General features: G+C 41.5%; 1 protein-coding gene across 1 annotated transcript in view; it reads left to right on the forward strand.

Moving 5' to 3' along the window:
* Positions 1-24,824, forward strand: part of RAB2A (RAB2A, member RAS oncogene family) — a 159,597-nt gene that overhangs the window by 23,478 nt on the left and 111,295 nt on the right. Inside the window, exons 2-3 of the mRNA XM_073631682.1 lie at positions 1,889-1,960; positions 18,412-18,479. Of these exons, the coding sequence (XP_073487783.1) occupies positions 1,889-1,960; positions 18,412-18,479 (140 nt within the window). The remainder of the gene's footprint in view (positions 1-1,888; positions 1,961-18,411; positions 18,480-24,824) is intronic.

Below are 24,824 nucleotides of genomic sequence, written 5' to 3' on the forward strand. Positions count from 1 at the left end.
AAACAGCATCTCCCCATTCTGCCTAGTGACAAGTGTCACTGGATCTCTGCTCCCTGTCATCGGATCAGAGATCAGTGACGTCACACACCAGCCCATCCCCATGACAGTTAGAAATCACTCCCATAGGACACACTTAACCCCTCCCCGCCCCCTAGTGGTTAACCCCTTCACTGCCAGTGTCATACAGGAATCAATGCATTTTTATAGCACCGATTGCTGTATAAATGACAATGGTCCTAAAAATATGTCAAAAATGTCCGACATGTCCGCCATAACGTCGCAGTCACAATAAAAATCGCTGATCGCTGCCATTACTAGTAAAAAAAAAAAAAAAATTATTAATAAAAATGACATAAAACTATCCCCTATTTTGTAAACGCTGTAACTTTTGCGCAAACAAATCAATAAACGCTTATTGCGAATTTATTTATTTTTTTTACCAAAAATATGTAGAAGAATACGGATCGGCCTAAACTGGGGAAAAACATGTTTTTTTATATATTTTTTGGGGATAATTATTCTAGCAAAATGTAAAAAATAATGCTTTATTTCAAAATTGTCGCTCTTATTTTGTTTATGGCGCAAAAATAAAAATCGCAGAGATGATCAAATACCACCAAAAGAAAGCTCTATTTGTGGGAAAAAAGGATGTCAATTTTGTTTCGGAGCCGCGTCGCACAACCGCGCAATTGTCAGTTAAAGCGACGCAGTGCCGAATCACAAAAAGTGCTCTGGTCAGAAAGGGGGTAAATCCTTCCGGGGCTGAAGTGGTTAAAGCACAATTAAACCCTCCTATCCTTTACAGCCATGGAAGCTGCTTCTGTTTGATCTGCAACTGCTTTGGTACTGCTCATGTGATCAGTTATGACACCAGTCATTTGATGGTTTGCCAGTTTGGTTGAGGACACAAGCAAATGTGACGGTTGGCAATCCCGGCATTCCAGGAATGCAAGCGGTTTTTGAAACTGTTAAATCGATTGGTTTATTTCCACTTTATGATTTATTACTGTTCAGGGCTTCAGCAAAATGACAGCCTCCAACAAGAAAACAAGAGCAATGCTGGAGGAAATTTACAGCACACACTGATTTTGGTGGCATAACTATTAGTCCTCATGCACACGGACGTTTTTACAGCTGCTTTTTTGAGCTTTTTTTGCAGCTTAAAAAGGCCTGTCTATGTTAGTCTATGGCTTCATGCCCACCTAGGCATTTTTGAGCTGCAAGTGGCATAGGCGTTTTTAAGCTGTAAAAAAAACCCAGGACCAGTGGGTTCTGAGAGACGTTTTTCAGCTGTAAAAAACGCTCTAACGCTGAAAAACGCTCAAAAACGTAATTCACCAACGTTTTTTTAGCGTTTTTGATCCATTGAAAAAAAAAAAAAAAAAAAAATTTGAAAAAAAAAAAACGCTCAAAAACGCTAACGCGGAAAAACGCTCAAAAACGCTAACGCGGAAAAACGCTCAAAAACGCTAACGCGGAAAAAACGCTGAAAAAAGCTGAAAAAAGTTAAAAAAAAATCACTGCAAAGATACTGGCGTTTTCATAACGTTTTTTTAACAGCCTGTGTGCATGAGGGCTTAATGTGGAATGTATGTTCCTTTCTAAAGAACATAATTTCTTATCCAGTTGTTATGGATAAAGTTTTGCTTTTAAGTTGGTCAAATTTCTTTCCGATAATAACAGCTGTTGGGGCATCTTGGCCTCATAGCAAACTCACCTTGGACCAGTCTAAAGGATGGATATGACACACACATTGTAGAAGTTGTTTGACTCCAGTCACGACTGATGATTCTCAGTACTTGCAAAGATTGTATTTATTGGTGTATGTGTAATGTAACTAGCCTAAAGAAAATATTTACGTCCTTTTTTCTTTTTCTTTTCTTTTTAGGTGTTGGTAAATCTTGTCTACTATTACAGTTCACAGACAAGAGGTTCCAGCCTGTCCATGACCTGACAATTGGTAAGATACAAAAAAAAGTCACTGTCATTAAAAAAAAAAAAAAAAAAAATGCTAAACATATTAGTTGCTGCACATGACATTTTCTAAACTATTTGACCTTTTCATTTTCAGTCTGCAGTCTAAATTTTTTTTTTTTTTTTTTTTTTTTTTTTTTTTTTTTTGGTAAATGAGCAAGTAGGTTCAAACTCCTTGGGGGCATTCTGTACACAGTTCATTTATGGAAAAGATCTCACTTTTTTTTTTTTCTTGCTTTACTGAAGTATGCTTTACACTATTGTTTGTTTCTCTTGTTACAACACTTTTTTTTTTTTTTTTTTTTTTTTTTTCTTGTGATACTACAATACTGAAAAAGTAATGACTTGGCAGTGAATTTGAGTATGTTAAAGGGGTAGTAAACTCTGCCATTTAAATCATTAAAGCAGAAGTTCACCTTTCATAACATGTTACACCCATATTAACATGTGTAACATGTCATAAATGCACTGGCCCTCATGCCCCGCAGTGAAAGCAGACCGGGGACCTTCTCCCCGTGTCTGCTGCCAGAATTTTAAAAAAATGGCCGCATGGGGCTCCGCCTACACAGCCGCGCGACTCATTCCGTCCTCTGAATGGAAAACTACAAGGTGTGGCAGCCTTTGCGGTTGTTGGCTTGTAGTTTTTAATGAACTACCACAGCACTGTGAGCTCTGTGGTAATTCGAATCTTGCTGTCAGAATGTATCAGCTTCCTCGTTCAAGGTACAACACTGACAGATCTGCAGGAGACCTGCATGGCACCAGCCATGATCAGCTGATCGCTGGTGCAATGCTTTACAGGCTCCTGTAACATGCTATCTATCTCTCTATCTATGTATGTGTGTGTGTGTATATGTATGTATGTGTGTGTGTGTATATGTATGTATATATATATATATATATATATATATATATATATATATATATATATATATATATATATATATATATATATATATATATATATATATATATATATATATATATATATATATATAAATTATATGTGGGACTGTGAATGTGAGAGCCGACTAAACAGATGAGGGCTCAGCGATTTCCTATGAGAGATGGTGAGCTGCATTGATGGGGGCAGATGGGCACTAATCAGACTGCATTGATTCTCACTGACCATTATTTTGCTTCAAAGTGGTTTATTTAAAAAAAAAAAAAAAATTTCTTCTGAAATTTCCCTCTTAAATTGGGGTGCGTGTTATACGCCGATAAAAAAAGATATCTATCTATATATAGTGTGTGTGTGTGTGTGTGTGTGTGTATATATGTGTATGTGTATATATATATATTTTCATTCTCGTATTTTTATATATAAATAAAATTTTAAGTGAACTTTATCCTTTTAAAATCAATATATAGCCTGATAAAACCCCTTCTCTTATGTAGCCCTGATGTATATATTTACAGGCGCAGTTATGCCTCTCAACTTTTTTGCATATTAACCTTCTTAGGATCCATAAGGTCTTAGTACATTTTAAAATCAAAAGTGAGGTACAGCACATGCTGGGACTTGTAGTCTTCCCCCCCAGCATCCCCTGCCCCCACAAGGTATCCCTGTAGCATTGGCAGCACACAGGTATGTATTGCTCCATCATAGATAGGAAACCCCTGCCCAACCATCTGCCACCTACTCCAGCCCCCCAGGGCCCCTCAGGCCTGCTCTATTCCCCTGCTATACTTTTCACCACTGACACCCAGGCAGAAGTGAGCGCCAGGCCTAGTCAACCCTCAGGCAATCGCCGGCCATCTATTCCAGCCTGGCAGGCCGATTAACCAGTGGCGTGGCACGGTGGACGGGAGCTGTGTAATCCCAGTGAGTGGGCTGACAAAAGCCAGGGCGCAATTTCTGTTTGCCATGACAACCTTAAGCATAGTGTACTGGAATATTAACCTGAGAGTTTAGGCAACTTCGGCTTGTTAGTGGAATAAGCACCTATTTGAAAAGCTTTTTTTTTTACATTAATGAATATGAACAAAGATATGTTGAAAGTTGTATTAAAGTAAATATGCGCTAAGTTCTGAGATTTTAACACTCCATAGACGTGTAAATAGCAGGCACATCATCATGCATTTTTTTTTTTTTTTTTTGCACGTTTTCAGTTTTGCAGAAACGCTACAGTCCATTTAACGTGGTTTCCTACGGATGTAGTTTACATCTGTGCCTTTTATGGAAAGGGCCTGGGACTTGTTTTTGGTTCCATGGACTTCAATGGATGAAAAGCATGTATTGAAAAACGCAAAATGCACCTGCAATTTGCAAACTGCAACCTGCATAGGTGTGAATCAGGCCTTATTGAGCATCCGGACACATTTAAAACTGTGTTGCTCTGATATTTAAACTTCATCGCTCCTCTGTTTTTGAGAGGCTTGCCCTACCTCCCCGTTGGTAAGTGAGGCCATCTGTCATGATGGGGGACCATTGGTATGCTTTGGGAAGGAGAGAGGACACCAGCTTGACCAATGGAGGTCATAGATCCTTACATAGTGAAGCACACTGGGTGTGTCTGGGTGCTCACTCAGAAAGTACCTGGAAGTTTCTGTTGTTGCACACCAACTGAGCATGAGAAATACCTTGCTTCAAGTACATTTTAGTAAGAAACCGAGGGCCTGTTATATTTTGCCATAGCCACAGTTTAACGCAACTTGCTTGGTGAAGATCACCCAAAAGTTAATTTATTTCAGTAATTAAATTCAAAAAGTGAAACTCCTATAGATTCATTATACACAGTGATCTATTTCAAGCATTTCTTTCTCTTAATTTTGATTCTGACTTACAGGTAGGGAAAACCCAAAATTCAGGAGCTCAGAAAATTTGAATATAGTGAAAGTTCAATATTGTAGACTCATGGTGTCGCACTCGAATCGGCTAATCAACTCAAAACATCTGTAAAGGTTTCCTAAGCCTTTAAATGGTCTGTCTGGTTCAGTAGTTTACACAATTATGGGGAAGACTGCTGACTTGACAGTTGTCCAGAAGACAGTCATTGACACCCTCCACAAGGGTGGGGAAGGTAAGTCACAAAAGGCCATTGCTAAAAGAAGCTGGCTGTTCAGAGTGCTGTATCCAAGCATCTTAATGGAAAGTTGAGTGGAAGGAAAAAGTGTGGTAGAAAAAAAGTGCACAAGCAACAGGGATAACTGCAGCCTTAAGAGGATTGTGACGAAGAGGCCATTAAAGAATTTGGGGGAGATTCACAAGGCATGGACTACGGCTGATGTCAGTGCTTCAAGAGCCACCACACACACAGACACATCCAGGATATGGGCTACAACTGTCACTTTTAGAAGCGTCTTACCTGGGCTAAGAAGAAAAATGACTTGACTGTTTACTCAGTGGTCCAAAGTCCTCTTTTTGCATGAAAGTAAATTTTGCATTTGGAAATCAAGGTCCCAGAGTCTGGAGGAAGAGTAGAGAGGCACAGAATCCTAGTTGCATGAGGTCCAGTGTGAAGTTTCCACAGTCAGTGATTTGGGGAGCTATGTCATCTGCTGGTGTTGGTCCACGGTGTTTTATCAAGTTCAAAGTCAGCGCATCCCTCTACCAGGAAATTCTAGAGCACTTCTTCATGCTTCCGTCTGCTGATCAGCTTAATGGAGCTGCTGATTTCATTTTCCAGCAGGACTTCTGCCCACACTTCCAAAAGTACCAATACCTGGTTTAATGATCATGGTATCACTGTGCTTGACTGGCCAGCAGACTCACCTGACCTAAACCCCATAAAGAATCTGTGGGGTATTGTCAAGAGGAAGATTAGACATCGGACCCAACAATGCAGACAAGCTGAAGTCCGCTATCAAAGCAAACTGGGCTTCCATAACACCTCAGCAGTGCCACAGGCTGATCGCCTCCATGCCACGCCAAATTGATGCAGTAATTCTTGCAAAAAGAGCCCCAACAAAGTATTGAGTGCATACTGTACATTAAAATATTTCACTAGCTGTAAGCCATAATTGTCAAAATTAAGAAATGCTTGAAATCACTCTTCTTGCCCATTTTTCAGGGAATATGAATGACACAAACATTTTTCACCCGTGTTTAGTGTTTGGCTGAAGCCATTTATTATCAATCAACTGTGTTTACTCTTTAAATCCTAATCACAACAGAAACTAACCAAATGACCCCGATCAAAAGTTTACATACCCTGGTGATTTTGGCCTGATAACATGTGCACAAGTTGACACAAAGGGGTTTGAATGGCGATTAAAGGTAACCATCCTCACCTGTGATCTGTTTGCTTGTAATTAGTGTGTATGTGTGTATATAAAAAAGTTCAATGAGTTTCTAGACTCCTGACAGACCCTTGCATCCTTCATCCAGTGCTGCACTGATGTTTCTGAATCATGGGGAAAGCAAAAGAATTGTCAAAGGATCTGCGGCAAAAGGTAGTTGAACTGTATAAAACAGGAAAGGGATATAAAAATAAAGATATCATCTAAGCAATAGAGAATGCAAATCAGCAGTGTTCAAACTCTAATCAAGAAGTGGAAAATGAGGGGTTCTGTTGAAACCAAACCATGGTCAGGTAGACCAACTAAAATTTCAGCCACAACTGCCAGGAAAATTGTTTGGGATGCAAAAAACCCCACAAATAACGTTCTGAAAACATGTAGTGTGGCTGTTTCAAGATGCAAAATAAGGAGGCACTTGCCAGAAAGTATTCCGCTTACAATAGACCAAACAACAGAGACAAGCCTCAAACCTTCTGGCACAAAGTCATTTGGAGTGATGAGACCAAAATTGAGCTTTTTGGCCACAACCATAAACGCAACATTTGGAGAGGAGTCAACAAGGCTTATGATGAAAGGTACACCATTCCTACTGTAAAACACGGAGGTGGATTGCTGATGTTTTGGGGATGTGTGAGCTACAAAGGCACGGGAAGTTTGGTCAAAAATGATGGCAAGGTGAATGCGGTATGTTATCAAAAATATACTCGAACATTTGCAATTGTCAGCCAGTAAACTGCGCATGGGATGTACTTGGACATTCCAACATGACAATGATCCAAAACACAAAGCCAAGTCGACCTGTTATTGGCTACAGCGGAATAAAGTAAAGGTACTTAGAGTGGCCATCTCACTCTCCAGACCTCAATATCATTGAGCCACTCTGGGGAGATCTCAAATGTGCAGTTCATGCAAGACAGCCCAAGAATTTACAGGAACTGGAGGCTTTTTGCCAAGAGGCATGGGCAGCTTTACCATCTGAGAAGATAAAGAGCCTCATCCACAAATACCACAAAAGACTTCAAGCTGTCATTGATGTTAAAGGGGACAAAACGCGGTATTAAGAACTGGGGTATGTAAACTTTTTTTAGTCAGGGTCATTTGGGTAGCTTCTGTGGTGATTAGGATTTAAAAAGAGTTAACACAGTTCATTTGATAATAATAAATGGCTTCAGCCAAACACTAACCATGAGTGAAAAAATTTGTGTTCTCTTTCATATTCTTTGAAAAATGGGCAAGAAATCATAAATTCTGCCAGGGTATGTAAACTTATGAGCACAACTGTATCTGCATGTCTACTCTCCCTGTTGTATTTCGACATGTAAACTTATGAGCACAACTGTGTATAAAATGAGTTTCACATTAGGAATTGAATTACTGAAATTCACTTTTGAATGATCTAAATTTTTTTGAGATGCACCTGTATATGAGCGCACACGCCCCTTTGCATTCAGATAACTTAAGCACTTTGTGAAAAGAGGTGGTTTGATAACACTAGTAGGGTTTATTGAATTGTCTAGCTGCAATATAGACGGGTACATAGGTGGCCATAGCCTGAGAGGCAAGTGACCAGGACCAATTTGATGACAGGAGCTGGACAACATTGCACTTGTTCTCCTCCACAGGGGTTCAGTGAACACTACATGTAGCGTCAGACAAGCTTTTTACTGTGTAAAATGGACCTGAAAGCAAAGTAGGGTAGATGTTTAACCAATTATTGTACAAGTAGGTTTAATCATTTTTGTTGATGCTAACTGCTGCTGCTGCATCTGCTTAAAGAAATGGAAATCAATAACACCAAATTTTGGAAAATTATTATTTTCAAGTCAACTAGGCATCTGCATAATATGTAACATTTAATTGTGCTTCAATTGCACAACCCTTTTAAAGGTCATTACTGCTGGAAATCAGTGTCACATGAATGGTTTAAAAGTGTTTTGAAAAGCAAGTCATAGCTGTCAGCAAATGGAATGTGCATGTTGAAATAAGGATCACTTGGTATAAACATCTTGATTACTGCTTAGTGGTCCTTGGAAGATAGAGTCCCATTGCATTAAAGTAAAAATGTTAAATATCTCAGGCAACCTTCATGGCCTGTATTTATTTATACTGTGCTCACAGCCTGTGCTTTTTTTTTTTATTTCTCGTTGTACTCATTTGTTTTTTGCTATGTCCAAGAAGTACCCAAGACTGGAAGCTGTTTGTATGCCACATTTGGCCATCAGTCTGGGTGTATCAGTAGCCAGAGACATGTACAAATGATAGCTCCTCACCTGAATACTACTGATGTAACCCCCTCACACCCACCTGCACGGAAGCTATGCACTACCACAGACCAGTGCAAGGGTTTCCAGGAAGTGTCATAGAAAATTGAGTACTGTCCGTGATACTTTTTTTATTTGCACTAACATACGATTTTTTCTGGACAAGCTTTCGGGGTATGTCCCCTTCTTCAAGCTGCTTCTTTTCAAACTTACTATACCATAAGAGATCTTTTTGTGTGTCCTTGGCAGAGTCTGTTCTCTTTTATCCTCAGCCGTCACCTGGAGGGGGTCTGAGCACTTGTGGTGAAGCTTTTATTTGAAGTAACATCCAACCAGAAGATTTCTTTTATGGTGTTGGGATTGTCACTTTGGACTTTATATATTTGCTTTGTCTTTAATATTCTTCACATTCATTTTGTATGTTTTTAGCGCCAACACATTTTACAATTTGATTTTTTTTTTTACCAACAGATCTGTCTGCTTTTTTACCCTGAAATCTGCTGACAAACTTGTGTGCCATGTCCAATCACAGCACAGGTCAGCAGGGGGTGCCAAAAAAAACTGGCCCGGCTGTGCCGCTTGCTCACAGTATATCTACTGTGAATGGGGCAGCAAGAGGTTAAAGTAGTGCATGTACTACTTGTGGGGCTCTGCAGTGCGATTTCAGCCCATTGAAATGATTCGGCTGAAAACGTATTGCACTCAATAGCACAGGAATGTGCTTGTGAGAACAGGGGCATAGCAATAAAAACTTGACAGAGGTCTTCATATTTCTAAACCAATACATAACAGGTATATTGCATTAAAATCCATAAGGTGTACTTAACCTTTAGGTGAAAAATTATTTCCCAACTCCCCTCAGCGTTGTAATACATCTTTGCATATGCACACTTAATTATATATTTTCTCATTTTCAGTATTACTGCAATTCTTGCGTTCCTGATAGATGGCAGTGCAGCCTTTTTCTGCAATTACAAGTAAATAGTTTTTGTTTGACTGCTTTTTAATGCTTAGAAATTTGTCGTTTGGTTTTTGTATGTAGTAGTATTAGAAAACTCCCCCCCTCCCCCAATAGTATTTATGTTCTTATTAGGTTACATATTTGTCATTGTTTATTGTTTTAAAGGACACAAATTATTGCAGCTCTGTATTAGTACTTTCATTTTCAACACAGACAGTATAAGTACCTGGATTTTGATTTGGTGTCAGTCTCTTGCAGTCCCTGTACAGCAGAGCCCAGAGAGAGAAGCTTTAAAAGGTGGCAATTGGTTGTTCTGCAGTGCTCCAGTGTTAATTGGGTGGGGTCGAGGATGAAGACTTACTTGCCGGGAGATTTACCATGCTGAACCAGCCAGGACCCTAGTATTTACAGATGTAGAGGTTGGGCATATGTGGTGGTGTTTTTGTTTGTGTTTTTTGTTTGTGTTTTTTGTTTGTGTTTTTTGTTTGTGTTTTTTGTTTGTGTTTTTTGTTTTTGTTTTTTGTTTTTTTCTTTTTAACCACTTGAAGACCAAACCTTTTCTGGCACTTTTTGTTCATAAGTTTCAATCAGTATTTTGTGCTAGAAAAATACTTTAACCCCCAAAGATTGTACACACATATTACCATATATACTATATTGCCAGAAGTATTGGACACCTGCCTTTACATCTTCAATGGCGTCTTAGTCCGTAGGGTTCAATTCTGGGTTGGCCCATGCTTTGCAGCTATAACCGCTTCAACTCTTTTGGGAAGGCTGTCCACAAGGTTTAGGAGTGTGTCTATGGGAATGTTTGACCATTCTTTCAGAAGTGCATTTGTGATGTCAGGCACTGATGTTGGACCAAAAGGCCTGGCTCGCAGTCTCTAGTCTAATTCACCCCAAAAGGTGTTCTATTGGGCTGAGGTCAGGACTCTGTGTGCAGGCCAGTCAAGTTCCTTCACCCCAAACTCGTCCTTATGTACCTTGCTTTGTGCACTGGTGCGCAGTCATGTTGGAACAGGAAGGGGCCATTGCCAAACTGTTCCCACAGAAATTAAATTGTCCAAAATGTCTTGGTATGCGGACACCTTAAGAGTTCCCTTCACTGGAACTAAGGGACCAAACCCAACCTTTCAAAAACAACGACCACCCACCCACCCACCAAATGATTTGGAGGGGTGCCAATACTTTTGGTAATATAGTGTGGATGAGTGAGTTTGGGGGGAAGACCTTTACCGGCCTGCAGTGTCCTGACCTTAACCCGATAGAACACCTTTCAAATGAATTAAAGCGGGGACTCCGACCCAGGCCTTCTGGTCTACATCAGCGCCTGACCTCACAAATGCGCTTCTGGAAGAATGATCAAACATTCCCATAGACACACTCCTCAACCTTGTGGACAGCCTTCCCAGAAGAGTTGAAGCTGTTATAGCTGCAAAGGGTGGGCCAACTCAATATTGAACCCTACGGAGTAAGACCGGAATACCATTAATTCATGTGAGTGTAAAGGCAGGCGCTCCAATACTTTTGGTGATAGTGTCATATATATTTTTTTTTTTTTTTTTTTTTATTTACTTTTTTTTTTTTTTTTTTTGCAGAGACCGCAAGGAATAAAATTGCGAAAATATAATTTAATGAATTAAAAAAAAAAAAAAACTTCTTCTCTATAGAAGATTCTTTAAGTGTTTTTACAGGTTACCTCTTAGTTACAGAGCAGGTCTAGCGCTAGAATTATTGCTCTTGCTCTAACTTTCGCAGCGATACCTCACATGTGGTGCGAACACAGTTTACATATGCATGCGTGACTTGCGTATGTGTGTTCTCCCTCTACGCGTGAGCATATGGGGGGGGGGGGGGCTTTATCGCTTTTTTTCATATTACAAGGAATGTAAATGGTGTTGTACCGAGCATTTGCCCGAGTACTTGTATTCGGGTAAATGCTCCGATGTGTGACCCGATACCTGGGCAGTCAGGGGTGATCTGCGTGGCTGTGGGGGGAGTTTTTCAATAAAGCAGCTGACAGCCGCTTCTCCTCCCTCCTGTGGCTTTCAGCTGCTTTATTGAAATCTATACAGGGGGATCAGTGCTTGTAATCCCCCCCCTGTGCCTCACCGATCACCCCCTCCTCTCCGTGTTCTGCTCCCCTCCCCCTCAGTGTTCTGCTCCCCTCCCCCTCAGTGTTCTGCTCCCCTCCCCCTCAGTGTTCTGCTCCCCTCCCCCTCAGTGTTCTGCTCCCCTCCCCCTCAGTGTTCTGCTCCCCTCCCCCTCAGTGTTCTGCTCCCCTCCCCCTCAGTCCTCTGCTCCCCCCCCCCCCTCAGTCCTCTGCTCCCCCCCCCCCCTCAGTCCTCTGCTCCCCCCCCCCCCCTCAGTCCTCTGCTCCCCCCCCCCCCCCTCAGTCCTCTGCTCCCCCCCCCCCCCTCAGTCCTCTCACCTGTCCATTCAGAGAAAGGAACTGGGGAATCTGTGTCCTCGGTCCCTTTCCTTGTCTCAAAAGTGAGATGTCAAGGGTCTGTTAAGACCCCTGATATCTCACCAAAGCCCCCCAACAGGGCTGATGAATTGTAATATTTAAAAGGTTAAATTGAAAAAATTTAATTAAAACACGCACATACTCAGTCCACTACCCCCTGTACCCCCAAAATAAAGCATTGTGAAGAAAAAATAAACTACTGACACAGTCCATGCGTCATCAGAGTTGCATATTAGTGCTATTGTAATATGACTTTAAAAACAAGTATCAGAATCGGCGAGTACTTGAACATTGGTATCGGTACTTGTACTCAGTCTTAAAGTGGTATCGGTGCAACCCTAAATGTAAGTATCCTTTGTAATAGGATGGCAGGTCCTCCTTTATGGAGGATACTGGGGTTATAACTGATGGCTTCAGCCATTACTCCGGTAAATGACTTGCAAACCTTTTAGCGTGTGTGTGTATAGATGTGTACCTCTTTTCTTCTAATTTTAATGAGTGGCCACGTGTCTTGTTAAACTCCCTTCCGCAAAAACGTTTTATCCCTATTGTGTGGGGTCACCAGTATGGTATTTGTAAATTGAAATCATATCCCCCTCTTAAGCGTCTCTTCTCCAGAGAGAATAAGTACAGTGCTCGCAACCTTTCTTCATAACTAATATCTTCCAGACCCTTTATTAGCTTTATTGCCCTTCTTTGTTGCACTTCTTTGTTGCCCAGAACTGGACACTCTAGGTGCGGCCGGACCAGAGTCTTGTAGAGGTGGGAGAATTATCACTTTATCCCTGGAATAAATAAATAATAAACACACACATACCAGAACACAATAGTCTAAGTTGGTGAAGTAAAATTAGAAAAATATATATATACATAAAACTATTTTTCAGAAATAAGAAAAAAAAAAAACGATAATTGGCATGTGCGTATGTATTCACCCCCTTTGTTATGAAGCCCATAAAAAGCTCTGGTGCAACCAATTGCCTTCAGAAATCACATAATTAGTGAAATGATGTCCACCTGTGTGCAATCTAAGTGTCACATGATCTGTCATTACATAGACACACGTTTTGAAAGGCCCCAGAGGCTGCAACACCTAAGCAAGAGGCACCACTAACCAAAATGCCATGTAGGCCAAGGAACTCTCCAAACAAGTAAGGGACAATGTTGTTGAGAAGTACAAGTCAGGGTTGGTTTATAAAAAAAATAAATAAATAAATAAAAAAAAACTTCGATTATCCCTAAGAGCACCATCAAATCTCTCATAACCAAATGGAAAGAACATGGCACAACAGCAAACCTGCCAAGAGACGGCCGCACACCAAAACTCATGGACCGGGCAAGGAGGGCATTAATCGGAGAGGCAGCACAGAGACCTAAGGTAATCTTGGAGGAGCTGCAGAGTTCCACAGCAGAGACTGGAGTATCTGTACATTGGACGACAATAAGCTGTACGCTCCATAGAGTTGGGCTTTATGGCAGAGTGGCCAGAAGAAAGCCATTACTTTCAGCAAAAAATAAAATGGCAAGTTTTGAGTTTGCCAAAAGGCATGTGGGAGACTCCCAAAATGTATGGAGGAAGGTGCTCTGGTCTGATGAGACTAAAATTTAACTTTTTGGCCATCAAAGAAAACGCTATGTCTGACGCAAACCCATCACATCACCCAAAGAACACCATCCCCACAGAGAAACATGGTGGTGGCAGCATCATGCTGTGGGGGATGTTTTTCAGCAGTCAGGGCTGGGAAACTGGTCAGAGTTGAGGGAAAGATGGATGGTGCTAAATACAGGGATATTTTGAGCAAAACCTGTACCACTCTGTGTGATTTGAGGCTAGGACAGAGGTTCACCTTCCAGCAGGACAATGACCCCAAACACACTACTAAAGCAACACTTGAGTGGTTTAAGGGGAAACGTGTAAATGTGTTGGAATGGCCTAGTCAAAGCCCAGACCTCAATCCAATAGAAAATCTGTGGTCAGACTTAACGATTGCTGTTCACAAGCGCAAACCATCCACCTTGAAGGAGCTGGAGCAGTTTTGCAAGGAGGAATGGGCAAAAATCCCAGTGGTAAGATATGGCAAGCACATAGAGACTTGTCCAAAGCGACTTGGAGCTGTGATGGTCGCAAAAGGTGGCTCTACAAAGTATTGCCTTTAGGGGGGTGAATAGTTATGCACATTGACTTTTTCTGTTATTTTGTCCTATCTGTTGTTTGCTTCACAATTTAAAAAAAAAAAAAATCATCAAAGTTGGCATGTTCTGTAAATTAAATGATGCAAATCCACACACAATCCATGTTAATTCCTGGTTGTGAGGCAACAAAACATGAAAAATGCCAAGGGGGGTGAATACTTTTGCAAGGCACTGTACGTATTGCAGTCAGCAACTGGTTTTAATATAACTTTACCACAACAGGGCACTTGTATATAACACAGTATTGGCAAAAGATGTGCATTTGTGACCGCAGTTCACCTACAAAGATCAGGAGCATTGCATGCATGCCTGCCCTTAAACCATTACGATCACTTATAGTTGTGCCTATGAGTAATCTATCTAACCTTCTGTGCACTGAACATTCTGTGTGTGACAATTGCATAAATACATGTACTGATCCTCCTCCTTCCTTTGCATTGTGCCAAGGTTTACATTTGTGATAGCTGTTATTGGCCATCACAGTGATCACAAGGTACAGAGCTACTCCAATTTGGCTGTGTTTTTACTTGTGATGTTGAATGACAGCACCCCCTGACCAGCCGTTTTCCTACAATGACCATTCAGTAGGTAGGTAAAGAGGATCTTCACCCTGGAAAAAAATTAAAAGCTAGCAGATACAAATACTGTAGTTGCTGACTGTGAAGTTTATTAACACTTACCTATTTTTGGATGGAACTCTGCTTTTAATATACTTTTTTCTAAGGGTTTTTTTTTTTCCCCTTTCTATTTAGTTAGGCCTCGCTAGTTTAATCTCTTTGGAAAAAAAAAAGGGGGGGGGGCACCGAACCCCGGTAATCTTAACTTATTTGTTCAGGTAGATTTCCCCCTCTCAAAGGTTGCCTACCCCTGATCTAGGGTACCTTTTGGCTACACAGCCAGCCCACTTGTTGCCATTGTGGGGAAAAGTGCATACTATTGAACACTTGAAAGTTTTTCAGACTTTTTCCTTTCTACGCCACTAATTCCTCCTGGGTGTGAGTATGGTGGCCAGGGTGACCCAGGAAATGTGTCTGGCACTATTGGAGGATCTACAGTACTTGAAATGATGATTCCAAGACCTACCGATGAGCTTTGGGAAAGGTTGTCCTTGGAGTTCTAGGGAAAAGACATAGTTTGCATGGGGGCCCTCCTTGTTTTGGTGCATGTTGTCACCCTCTTCTCCCAGATTTGAGCCAGAGCGTTGCTTACACACCTCAGGATGACTTTTCCATCAATGAATGGTGAATCTCCCGGGAGCAGTTAACCTTTGAAATTCTTTTTCCAGTGCATAGTTACAACTTTTTCAACTACTGTCTACACTTTTACTCATAGCCCTATGGACGTAGTTGAGCTCCAATTTAATAGTGTTTTTTAATTTGACTCCAAGGTGTATACAATTTTATATATGGATATTTTTGACTTTTTTCCTACAAGAGCGCTGCCTTAGTTTTTGTGTATCCTGTGTTCCATTTTCCAGTGGTTGGCGGCTGCTCTGGGTGTCAGTTTTATTCCTATACACCTTCCAATTCACTTTCGGGTTGAGCGCTTTAGGAATTTGGTGTTTGTTCTTTGATTTCTGTTGAACGGTATTTTGTTAGTGTTTCTTGTACAGTGTCAACTGAACGTGTAACCTGGTATCATGGCATTAGAAAAATATAACTGCTATGGCAATAGATACAGCGGGTAAAATAAAAGTATTTAACACGTCACCATGTTTCTAGGTAAATAGATTTCTAAAGGTGCTATTGAAATGGAATTTTCACCACATGTCGGTAACAACCCATGCAATGAATCCATACATACAAAGAAATCAAAACAAATAAGTTTGGAAATTTAAAGGGGTTGTAAATCCTCGTGTTTTTTCACCTTAATGCATCCTATGCATTAAAGTGAAAAAACTTCTGACGCTGATCGCCCCTGCGGTCTGCCTGCTGTTTTCGGCTCTTGATTGGATAGATTGATAGCGGCGCAGTCATTGGCTCCTGCTGCTGTCAATCAAACCCAATGACGCCGGGCCAAGTCCGGCATTCTGTGTCTAGATGCAAATGCTGGACTCGGGAGCGCCCCCGCAACCCCCAGGGAGAGTGCTTCTCCCAGGGGGTTTACTAATGTGAGGAGCCGCTGGAGGACCCCAAAAGATGATGATCAGGGCCCCACACTTTTATAAAAAAAAAAACAAAAAAAAAAAAACACGACGGTTTACAAACCCTTTTATTATCTGTAATAAAATGGAATGATGCAGGGGAAAGGTGATGGACACATAAAGGTGCAAAAAGGCATTGCCGAGACACCAGCTGAAAGCTATCAGTAATTAGCAATCCTGCTCTTTGTCAGTGCAAATTAATTTCAGCTGTTTGTCTCAACTGATGGCCTATAAAAAGGTGTTACACAAGAAACCTCTCATAATAGGGTAAAAAAAAAAAAGCTCTCCAGACCTTTGCAGCCTTATTGTTGCAAAACATACTGATGGCATTAATTTACAGAAGTATTTCTAAACTTCTGAATGTTCCAGTGAGCACTGTTGGAGCCATAATCCGGAAGTGGAGAGAAGATCATTTCACCATAAACCAGCCACAACCAGGTTCTCCTTGCAGGGTTTCTGTCAGAAGAGTGAAAAAAATCAGTTGTCCAAGAACCACTTGTGGTGAGCTTCAGAAAGACCTGGAATAAGCAGGTACAATTGTTTCAAAGAGAATAAATAATGCATTTAACCGCCATGGCCTGTATGCATGCTCACCACGTAAGACTCCATCCATTGCTGAAGAAAAAGCATGTTGAAACTAGGGCTGGGAAAAAAATCAATTTAAATCTTGAATCGAGTTGAGAGGTCAAATCGATTCAAAATTTAAGCAAATCGATTTTTTTAGATTTTTTTTTTTTTTTTTTCACCGCGCCGGTCCGGAGGCGCTGCGGGCATGAGTTTTTAGGCGAGGCCGCGGCTTCGGCCTAGTCCGCGGCTACGGCCGGACGCCGCGGACTCGCCTAAAAACTCATGCCCGCAGCGCCTCCGGACCGGCGCGGACACCGCGCCGGGCCTGAAGAGCTGCGGGCAAGGAGTTTTTAGGTGAGGCCGCGGCTTCGGCCTAGTCCGCTAGGCCGGACGCCGCGGACTAGGCCGAAGCCGCGACCTCGCCTAAAAGCTCATGCCCGCAGCGCCTCCGGACCGGCGCGGATACCGCGCCGGGCCTGAAGAGCTGTGGGCAAGGAGTTTTTAGGTGAGGCCGCGGCTTCGGCCTAGTCCGCTAGGACAGGCGCGGTTTCCAAAAAAAAAAAAAAAAATTCGAATCGTGAATCGAGTTTTTTTTAAGAAAATCTCCCAGCCCTAGTTGAAACTCGTTTAAAGTTTACTGCACAACATTTAGACAAGCCTGTGAAATACTGGGGGAATATAGTCTGGTCAGATGAGACCAAAATTGAACTCTTTGGATGCCATATTTCACACCATGTTTGGAGGTCAAATGGCACTGCACATCACCCCAAAACACCCCCATAACAACAGTGAAGTTTGGAGGTGGGAAAATCATGGTGCGGGGCTGTTTTTTCAGCAATACGGTACTGGCAAACTTCATTTCATAGAAGCAAGGATGAGTAGAAAAATGTACCAAGACATTCTTGATAAAAAATCTGCTGCCACCTACCAGGATGATGAAGATGAAATGACGGACATTTCCGCAAGATCCCAAACACAAAGCCAAGATAACTCTCAATTGGTTTCAAAGAGAGGAAAATGCAGCTGCCAATTGCCTGACTTGAATCTGATAGAAAATCTATGGAAAGAACTAAAAAGTTCATAGAGGCCCACGGAACCTTCAAGATTTCAAGACTGGAAGAATGGGCCAAAATCGCACCTGAGTAATGCAAGTGACTAGTTTCTCCATACAGGAGGCGTCTTGAAGCTGTCCTTACCAACAAAGGATTTTGTGCCAAGTCTTAAATACATTTCAGTTAGCGTGTTCAATGCATTTTCCCTGTGTCCTTTTTTATTTTTTTACACATAACTTAATTTCTAAACTTATTTGTTTTTGGTTTCTTTGTATGGATTGCATGGGTTGTTACCGACGTGGTGAAAACTTCATCATTAGCTCCTTTTAGAAATCTATTTACCTAGAAAAATGGTGACTTGTTCAATACTTATTTTACCCACTGTATTTTCTGCTGAAAGCATGCATGTAGGATGGGAGGCTGACAGTTGTGGAGATGTCAGAGGCACCAAACCAAAGATGTCCTTAAAAATCCACTGCAAAGCTTAATGTTGACTGTATACATGCTGGCTGGTTAATTCTGAGAAAACATTTGTTTGTCTTTGCCAGGGGTTGAATTTGGCGCACGAATGATTACAATTGACGGCAAGCAGATAAAGCTTCAGATTTGGGACACAGTAAGTACATATTCAAAACCTTTTATGTATGAAATGTATTCTAATTTTTAAAGAACTCTTTTTGAAAACACTAGGTTATTTATGTAACGAGGGAGTACAAATACTACCTCCCAAAACCTCTTTAGCTTTCATAGCTAATGGGCAGATTAGGAGACCTAATGGGAATATCCCACTGAGGATTTCACTGTGCATGCACTTCTGGTGAGCACTGTTGCCTTTCCCTAGCTATATTTTTCCCCCATACACCACACCAGTGCAGAGTGACTAAGTTTTATATTACTGCTTTGTAGAAAAAACTTCTGTTCCTTCTGTTCCTTCTGTTCCTTCTGTTCCTTCTGTTCCTTCTGTTCCTTCTTTCCTTCCTTCTGTTCCTTCTTTCTGTTCCTTCTTTCCTTCCTTCTGTTCCTTCTTTCCTTCTTTCTGTTCCTTCTTTCCTTCCTTCTGTTCCTTCGTTCCTTCCTTCCCTGCACTTCTTCTCCACTGTAGCACGCTATCGCTCTCCCAACACCACAGTATTCCAGCAGCCAACCGTAATCCACTGTGTCTGAAGCTCTCCATAATCCGACAGCCCTTGGACCAATAAGGCCTCAAGCACACTGGACGTTTTTACAGCTGCTCCTTGGGGCATCTGATTTTATTTTTTCCTGCCTCTAAACTCCCCCTGCATGTTAGCCTATGTGGCCTGTAGAATTTTAGCAGCATTTAGGGCAGGGGAAAAAACACTTCCAGCAAGTCCAGAAGCCATAGGACTTGAGCAGAAAAAAAACGCTTGACACTACTAAAAGCTGCTAAGCATGTTTGGCGCTTGAGCATTAATTCATTTTGGCCAGAATAAATGAGAAATTTGCAAGCGTCAGGCGTTTCTTCTGCAACGCTGTTGGCTTCTAGGGGAGTTAAATAAACATCCTGTGTGCATGAGGTCTAAAGCTGAATTCCAGGAATTTAGCAACTTAAAAAAAAAAATTGCAGGCATACTATAAGTTATGTCCAGTCAGGTGCATGCCACTTTCTGGACTTATCCCTATTCTTTACATCTGACAGGTGTCTTGCACTCCCGGAGGATTTACTTGGAGCTGTGGGAGGAGAGAAGCACACAGAGTAGCTATGCTCGTCCCTCTACTCTGCTGCCCATTAACGGAAGCCTTTGTATTTTATGATTGAGTTCATATAATACAAAGGCTTCTATGAGTAGGGAGGAGGTGAGAGGCAGGCATAGCAGCTGCATCAACTCTACACTTGGAGTGAGTCATCTTCCTGGAGCACAATAAACCTGTCAGATGTAAATTAAAGAAGTAAGTTCAATGAGACAGGCTCCTCATTGGACTTATCTCAAAGTATGCCTGCACTTTTTACAGAGTTGTAGATTTCACCTCTGTCAATGATCAGAGATGAGATGCTCCTGTGTACCTAGGACCCCTTGGTTTTCTTTCGGCTAGAATCAGGAGTGGTCCTGGCATTGCTGGTATTGCAAGTGTAACTGGGGCAGAGGGATTCTTTAGAAACACTATCATTTTGCCCATCCAAGGTAAAAGGACAGTCTCTTTAACCACTTCATTCCTCAGTGTGACTTTTAAATGCCACTGGGATATTGGTTATTCATCCTAGTGACATTTTTAAAATTGTACCCCATCTGTGAGTACCGACGAAGATGTAGGCTGGAATCTGCCGGCATCCAGCACTAAGCCCTGGGACTAAAATGATCAGCTGCTAGGCTTTCAGATGCTTTTACAAATCGCTCCATAGGAATGAATGTAAAACCGAATGCTTTTATTTTCTGTTTACATCAGAAGTGTAGTGACTTCAGGCCACTCCCATTCGTACAGAGATGGAGAGATATATTTTCCTAAAGGAAAAAAAAGATAATTCTTCCCTCCCAAATGAATCACCAGGTCCCAATAATGCTGTTGGATGATCTCTATGATATTTGCGTTCACTGCACAAGCATCATCTGCTTATGTAAGTGATTGCTATGTCATTAGAATTATCTTTAAGTCACCGTTGTGCTGATCTGTGCCCTGATCAACCGGGCTTAATCTTTTTCTTCTCTTCACAATGTAGGCAAATCACCCCCGTGCATGTTGCAAAGTAGTATTTAAAGGCGGGATGAAGACCCTCCTAAAGTATAACACACACTCGCTGAGCGCTGTATTAGGTACACCTGTTCAATTGTTTCTTAACACAGATTTCTAATCAGCCAATCACATCGCAGCAACTCAGTGCATTTAGGCATCTAGACATGGTGAAGATGAATTGCGCTGAAGTTCAAACTGGGCATCGCAATGGGGGGAAAAAGGGGGATTTAAGTGACTTTGAACGTGGCATAGTTGTTGGTGCCAGACAGGCTGGTCTAAGTATTTGAAAAAATGCTGATCTACTGGGATAATCCCACACAAGCATCTTTATAGAGTTTACAGAGAATGATCCGAAAAAGAGAAAATATCCAGTGAGCGGCAGTGGTGTGAACGAAAATGCCCTGTGGAGGTCAGAGGAGAACGGGCAGACTGGTTTGAGATGATAGAAAGGCAACAGTAACTCAAATAACCACTCATTACAACAAAGGTATGCAGAATACTATCTCTGAACACACAACGCATTGAATCTTGAAGCAGATGGGCTACAGCAGCACAAGACCACACTGAGTGCCACTCCTGTCTGTGAAGAACAGGAAACACAGGCTACAATTCACACAGGCTCACCAAAATTGGGCAATAGAAGATTTGGAAAAAGTTGCCTGGTCCGATGAGTCTCGATTTTTCAGCTGCAACATTCAGATTGGAGGGTCAGAATTTGGCATAAACAACATGAAAGCATGGATCCATCCCGCCTTGCATCAACGGTTCAGGCTGGTGGTGGTGGTATAATGGTGTGAGGGATTTTTTTCTTGGCACACTTTGGGCCCCTTGGTACCAACTGAACATTGTTAAAACACCATGGCCTACCTGAGCGTTGTTCCTGACCATGTCTATCCCTTTATGACTACAGTGTACCCATCTTCCGATGGCTACTTCCAGGAGCATAATGCACCAAAGCTCACATTATCTCAAACTGGTTTCTTGAACATGACAATGAGTTCACTGTACTCCAACGGACTTCACAATCGCCAGATCTCAATTCAATAGAGCACCTTTGGGCCAAAATCTCTGGGGAATGTTTCAAACACCTTGTTGAATCTATGCCACAAAGAATTAAGGCAGTTCTGAAGGGAAAAGGGGGGTCCAACCTCGTACTAGCAAGGTGTGCCTAATAAAGTGGCCGATGAGTGTATGTGTCCAAATTTGCTACCAAATAAAGCCATAAAGTGGGAGTCCGGCGACCAATCTTCTTCTTTTTTTTTTTTTTTTTTTTTTTGGTAATTGAGACACTTTGCTAATCCCAAAATAATACTCAGTTTGGGTGTAATATTTCCGCCTCTGTCTGTTTTCGTACTGAAGAATAACTTTAAAAATGATGCTGGCTGTTTCCATCTTGCTTGTGGGCATGTGAAGCCCACAAGCATTGATTTCCTGGATGCGGTGAATGCTGTTCATTCACATGCATGATCATTGTTTCCGCACTGAATCTTGGGAAACCTGACACTAAGCTCCCAGGAGACAGTGCGGCGCTGGGGAAAGGCAATAAACACGCCTACTCCCATGGGAGGAGAGACAGGAAGTGCCACAATAAAGTACAATATAAAGGTAATTACAGCGATAGAAAAATTTTTCGTGCGGCATTTGGACATCTATGCAATTAACTGAAGGGGGTAAGATTAAGTTAAAAATTTGAGTGGAACCCCGCCTTAAGGCTGCATTTACACTTTCACGAGTGTTGTTCTTGTGGGAGCAAGTGATTTTGGTTGAGCAATTTGCATGAAATTATATATGTGTCACATAGGCCAAGCCCATACACTTTTTTTTTTTTTTTTTAAATGGCTGCCCTATGCACAACAAGGCAAAATTGCATCATGTTTGGAGCGCATATCATGTGGTGTGCAGTGTTTGTCACAAGATTTAAAATCGTGTCGATTCTGCCCGTGATTCCAAATCGAAATGTGTGGAGCCTAAAAGATAAAATGTGGAGGATGGAAACATTGCAAAAACTTAAAGTGAAGTTACTCATTCACCTCCATGACATAAACACGTGTAAACGGCGGCACTGCAAAGTCTCTGCTTTTTTTTTTTTTTTTTTGCAAACTATTTTGCCGCAAAGGCTTTTCGCCTAGAACATACATATACAGTAGGAGTAGAAACATTTTTTTCTTCAACCTGGTCTATGCAACTGACTGTTGATTCCTAAAACCTTATTAACTTCCTCAGATGATTTGACAACAGCACCACCTGCTGGTGAATCATATAGTATGCATGTTAACTTAGGCAGGACACAAGAACACAGTGCCATAAAAAAGAAGGCAAAGCTTGGCCTTTTCAGATGCCCTCACTTTTTTAAAGAGAGAGTGATTAACTTAACTTATCAGATGTAAATTTGTGGGGATTTTTCTTTTATTTCCAGGCAGAACACTAGGCCAAATCCTTCAAATATTGTATATTATTCAACATGAACTCCACAACCATAATTCTCAGCATTCACCCACCATTTAACGCACTTTTTTTTTTTTTTTTGTGCTTACCTTCAAACAAGGTAACTGGATATTCCTAGCTATTGCTTCCAATACAGGTGATACTCGAAAAATTAGAATATCGTGCAAAAGTTAATTTATTTCACTAATGCAACTTAAAAGGTGAATCTAATATATGAGATAGACTCATTACATGCAAAGCAAACTAGTTCAAGCTGTGATTTGTCATAATTGTGATGATTTATGGCTTACAGCTCATGAAAACACCAAATCCACAATCTCAGAAAATTAGAATATTGTGAAATGGTGCAATATTCTAGGCTCAAAGTGTCCCACTCTAATCGGCTAATTAAGCCAGAACAACTGCAAAGGGTTCCTGAGCCTTTAAATGGTCTCTCAGTCTGGTTCAGTAGGAATCAAAATCATGGGAAAGACTGCTGACCTGACAGTTGTGCAGAAAGCCATCATTGACACCCTCCTTAAGGAGGGAAAGCCTCAAAAGGTAATTGCAAAAGAAGTTGGATGTGCTGTATCAAAGCACATTAATAGAACGTTATGTGGAAGGAAAAGGTGCACAAGCAGCAGAGATGACCGCAGCCTGGAGAGGATTGTCAGGAAAAGGCCATTCAAAAGTGTTGGGGTTTTTCACAAGGAGTGGACTGAGGCTGGAGTCTGTGCATTAAGAGCCACCACACACAGATGGATCCTGGACATGGGCTTTAAATGTCGTATTCCTCTTGTCAAACCACTCCTGAACAACAAACAATGTCAGAAGCGTCTTTCCTGGGCTAAAGAAAAACAGACCCGGTCTGTTGCTCAGTGATCCAAAGTCCTCTTTTCTAATGAGAGCAAATTTTGCATCTCATTTGTAAACCAAGGACCCAGAGTATGGAGGAAGAATGGAGAGGCACTCGCTGCAAGATGCTTGAAGTCCAGTGTGAAGTTTCCACAGTCTGTGTTGATTTGGGCTGCCATGTCATCTGCTGGTGTTGGTCCACTGTGCTTCATTAAGTCGAGGGTCAACGCAGCCGTCTACCAGGAGATTTTGGAGCACTTCATGCTTCCTTCCGCAGACAAGCTCTATGGGGATGCTGACTTCATTTTCCAGCAGGACTTGGCACCTGCCCACACTGCCAAAAGCACCAAAACCTGGTTCAATGACTGTGGGATTACTGTGCTTGATTGGCCAGCAAATCCCCTGACCTGAACCCCATAGAGGATCTATGAGGCATTGCCAAAAAGATGAGACATGAGAGCAAACAATGCAGAACAGCTGAAGGCCGCTATTGAAGCATCCTGGTCTTTCATAACACTCAGTGCCACAGGCTGATGGCTTCCATACCACGCTGCATTGAGGCAGTAATTGGTGCAAAAGGGGCCCAAACCAAGTACTGAGTACATATGCATGCTTATACTTTTCAGAGGTCCGATATTCTATGTACAATCCTTGTTTTATTGATTGCATGTAATATTCAAATTTTTTGAGATTGTGGATTTGGGGTTTTCATGTGCTGTAAGCCACAATCACAATTATGACAAATCATGGCTTGAACTAGCTTGCTTTGCATGTAATGAGTCTATCCCGTATATTAGTTTCACCTTTTAAGTTGCATTAGTGAAATAAATGAATTTTTGCGCAATATTCAAATTTTTTGGGTATTACCTGTAATGCTTGAAATTGTGCAGTGTGTTTTGATCTATCTATGGGCTGGCTGATTTTACAAAAGTCGATCTCGATCGAATTCTGTATACAGCCAGTGTTAATTTTGGCAGCAAATTTCGATTTAGTT

Source organism: Aquarana catesbeiana, linkage group LG05, assembly GCF_042186555.1.
Source record: "Aquarana catesbeiana isolate 2022-GZ linkage group LG05, ASM4218655v1, whole genome shotgun sequence".
Classification (NCBI taxonomy): Eukaryota; Metazoa; Chordata; class Amphibia; order Anura; family Ranidae; genus Aquarana; species Aquarana catesbeiana.